This window comes from Pteropus vampyrus, unplaced genomic scaffold, assembly GCF_000151845.1.
Source record: "Pteropus vampyrus isolate Shadow unplaced genomic scaffold, Pvam_2.0 Scaffold2, whole genome shotgun sequence".
Taxonomy (NCBI): domain Eukaryota; kingdom Metazoa; phylum Chordata; class Mammalia; order Chiroptera; family Pteropodidae; genus Pteropus; species Pteropus vampyrus.
Window position 1 is genome coordinate 8,878,505 of NW_011888783.1, and position 4,350 is coordinate 8,882,854.

A 4,350-nucleotide genomic window follows, 5' to 3' on the forward strand; every position below is an offset into this window, starting at 1 on the left:
TGGTAAATTTATTATTTTATTAAAGTATATCAATACTTAGAAACAATAAAGGGTATATTATAAACAGGGTACATATAAAACAAGTCAAGCTTCACTTGAAATAGAAAGGTTATGTTATTTTTAAAGCATATCAATGAAAACAAACCATATATATGTTAACTGTAAATTCTATTGATGTACAAGAATATAAAACTTTTTCATCCTCTGGGTTTAAATTCTTAAATAACTACAGAGTGACTAAATATGTTCAAGATCCTTCGGGCAGAAAAATCAACTATTTAGAGTCACCTGGAAAAATAAATAATTCATTGTGCTATATACGTTATTTTTAAATGTACTGTAGCTTTGCTTAACTCACTGGGTGAAGTTATAAGGTCTGATTTATACTTGCTACATTCAAGGACTTTTAAAGAAATTATCTTTGAGGGGGACTTGCTACATACATTTGAACCATCTTAGTTACTAATATCACGTGACAAGTTCAGGGTTTCCCCATCACCACAGAAATTATCAATCATAATCCAAGTATAATCCCTAGGTTACATAATACATATTTATACTATATAAATGTGCTATATTCATACATGTCAATCAAGGTTCAACAAGGAAGAAGGGATGCAAAAGTAAAACTGCAGCAACAATTTAAAATACTATAATCCATTTCCTCTGATTCTGTGTCTTGAGTTAATGGTCTAAATTTTATCCTAAAGAATCTAAAAAAAGATTTCTTTAGTTTTTCCAAAAATTTAAATATTTCTTAGTTTTCAATGAAAATTATATGTCATCACACACCTATACTAAAGCATAAAGTTAGCAAAACACTTAAAAAATATTGACCTCAAATAAATAGAATTTTATCATTTATTTCAGTACCTTTGCTCTGCTCATCTTTCTCAGGTTGCTAGGAAGGCTCTATATTTCTTTTCAGTGTTTAAGAACAAATGATACTTTCATTTTCTCTTCCTTTTAAAAAATGGTAGGAAAAAAACAAGAAAGCAAAAAAAAATCTTTAAATGGCAGAAAAATCTATTTTAAAAGAGGTAAAAACTCTTCGAAATATTTTCCCTCTCCCTGAAAACATACCTATATTTGGTATACACTTTTTTCATTTATAATATGTGATATAAAGAATCATAATGATGAAATTCCTTTTTATAAATAGGTATAACAGAGTGACATATCCATGGGAAACACAATAAACATATATATATATATATATGACCCATCATTGCCTTACATAATACCCTTCCCTAATTTTAAAGACTGGATTGCATTCATTGATTTATTTTAGATACAGCAAACTACTGTGTTCAATGTTCAAAGCACTTTTGTAAGTAATTCAGAAGATAGGAGCTTATACCATAATCAGAAGATAGGAGCTTATACCATAACCAGGCAACAACTAAGCATACAAGCTACAAACATAAGTAATACATTATCCATCATGAAAAAGTTCTATTCAGGGCTTCATGTCACATTTAATGGCTGAAAACTGAACAGCACCAAGCAAAAGAAAATGTATTTAAATAAATGTTTTCATGTGAATGGAAAAGGTTCACTCTGCAAACCCTCAGCAATACTGACTACAGAGACAACATTATACAGTCTCATAAAGAAGATTCTGTCTGCCTTGGCTGGCCTCGAATAGCTCACTGTAGGTTGACTACATTTATGCTGCTTCTCAACAGAAGCAATGTTCATAGCTTTGCATGTGATGACATTTGGTCCGTCTATAAGCAATCTCGAAACATACTTTTCATTTATCACTTCTACTTTTTGCTCCTGACAGCATAAGAAAGCCTGCTTTCTCAAATGCATGGACATGCTCAATATACACTTTCCAACTTACGTACAGGAATATGCTTGCTCTCTATAATATGTATTTCAGAAGAGTTCAGGACCTTCCTAATACAATCTAAATGGCAATGATATTTTCTAAGTCATGAAGGCTACTTGAAAGCTATTAAATCCTATCTTAATTATTATAGGTAATTTTAAGTACATTTTATTTTGAAAAAGATAAATAATATCTTTAAGCAAATTTATGATGTCAATTTCATCCTTGCCAATATGAAGATTTAATTTTTTAAAAAATAAACTATTCAAAAGCCTCTGGCCAGAGATAAAATTGTAAATGATTTTATGCTTTCTAAGAATGTATTTAAATTTTTTTTTACAAAACCATAACCCTTCTTTCCTTAAAAAATATGTTCTCTAGTAGAATATCGAACTAGAAAACAGATCATTGAACAAATTACATCTGAAAAATGATCTATAAAACATTTTTCCACAGATCCAAGGAGATCAAAAAATTATGACATGGGACCCAAAAACAGAATGCTAGGAACCCAAGATAAAAAGCACACAATGTAAGAGACTAGATCACCTAATTAAAGAACCATAAGCTCATAATAATATAAGAAAGAAAATCTATATAAAAACTTAAAAATAAATGCAAGGGATAGAATCAGATTTTTAAAAAATCAAAATGAAAAGTGGGTACATTTTCATAAAAAGACAATAAAAATTTTGTGACTATGGTAACCACTATACAAATATAGTGCAAACCTTCATACTTTGTTTACCTCTTTGGAAGGTTTAAGGTATTGGTTTTTAATCTTAAGTTATTTACAGAGAAATTTATCTCCCTCTTAAACAGTAAGTCAAGTAGAATTTCATGTTTTTTCCTTCATGGAAACATTTGTAGAACAGAAAAATACTAAATCTTAATCAACCGATTTAATCTTTCTATGTTCTAACATAGATTTCATATTTAAAACTTTTCCTTCTACATAAATCAATTATTGGTAATACATTGTTATTCTCTCTTAGCAAATCAAAGAAGCATTTAATCAGGCATTATAATACCAAAGAAAACATAAAATTATTTTTTTAATTATTTATACACTAGCTCAGGACAATCAATTGACCTCCATTTCCACTTGAAAAAAGGCAAGAGAAAAGGAAGTTTTTATTCACCTGATCTCCACAAAAAGGGGAAAGGTAGCTATAGAAGCCAACTCAGAAATTGCAGTTGTTCATTATCTCAAGAATGTAACTCATGAACTGTTGTCCCTTTCTAATTCCTGTATTTTGTCACACTTATTGCTTTCTTTGCCCCCTTGATATATACAAAGCTGCTCCATGAAACCAGCATTTGGACATATGGAAGGCCTCGCATTTTTCACCCAAGAGAACGCACTGGTAAATGAAATTTTTTCAGAATTCATCAGGAAACCTATTACAATTGCAGCTGCCCTGGAAACTCCTGCATTACAATGAATAAGAACCACTCCACCCTGCAATAAAATCAAACAAAACTTCATTATTCTTTTGAGAAAGGTTATTAAATCAATCATATATTCTTATGTTATTTAACATTATAAAATAAAAATATTCTTTCTATCATTTTATTTAATTCAATTTATTCAATTATCAAAGCACAATTTGTTGTAAGAAAAGAATGGAAAAAACAATCCATAAATTAACCAATACCTCCTCTTCCCAACCCCCAGGATTAAAATGCTTCAATGATGTATTTAAAATTCTGAAACAGTATCATTCTTAAATTGAAGTAATCTAGTAAAGTATACATAAAAGTGTAGTAACTCAGCCTCATGTCTATAAATAAAAGAAAAATTACAGGAAATATATGTGGAAACATGAAAAAACCATAATCATAACAACAGAAAGCCTGAGACATTCTAAGTACACACAGTGTTCCCATAAAGAAACTAGTATCACTACCTTGGAAATCTACATATAGAATGGTTAGCAAGGAAAGAATTTTCTCCCTTTAGAAGTAATTTATTCTGGAGGGAAGTAACTTAAAAAACAGTTAAACTTATAAGGTAGTAAAATGATGACACAAATAGCTCATGACAATGCGAAGTGGAAAAGGTAATTAGACACTACCATGAGGTCGATAAATGAAAAAACGTTTCAGGTAACTTGCAAATGATACTTTACAAGTGAAAAGGTACACAGTGCAAGACCAATGCTGATGGGGGTAATATTGCATTAATAATGAATGTGATAGATCTGATGGAACACCATCGATACAGGTTGGCTTATTTCAGGCTTTTAAAAAGTTAATGATCTAAATGAAATGTAGTGAACTGTGAGTACACCCTACAGAACTAGACAATTTAGTTACTTCATTTCCTGATTCTTCTTTTGGTACAGTACAAAATTTTGGTACAGTACAAAAGAAAGATGGGAACATGAGAAGGGAAAAAAAAAACAAAACTTACAACTAAAAACTTACAACAATGGAAAGATGGGAACAAGGGAAGGGGAAAAAAACAAAACTTATAACAAAAAAAACCCAAAACTTATAACAAAAAAAAA

General features: G+C 30.0%; 1 protein-coding gene across 1 annotated transcript in view; it reads right to left on the bottom strand.

The window, feature by feature from the left end:
- Positions 1-4,350, bottom strand: part of DUSP19 (dual specificity phosphatase 19) — a gene marked incomplete at its 5' end in the record, with an annotated part of 13,702 nt that continues 9,352 nt past the window's right edge. The window contains one exon of the mRNA XM_011356481.2: positions 1-3,299. Within this exon, the coding sequence (XP_011354783.1) occupies positions 3,060-3,299 (240 nt within the window). The remainder of the gene's footprint in view (positions 3,300-4,350) is intronic.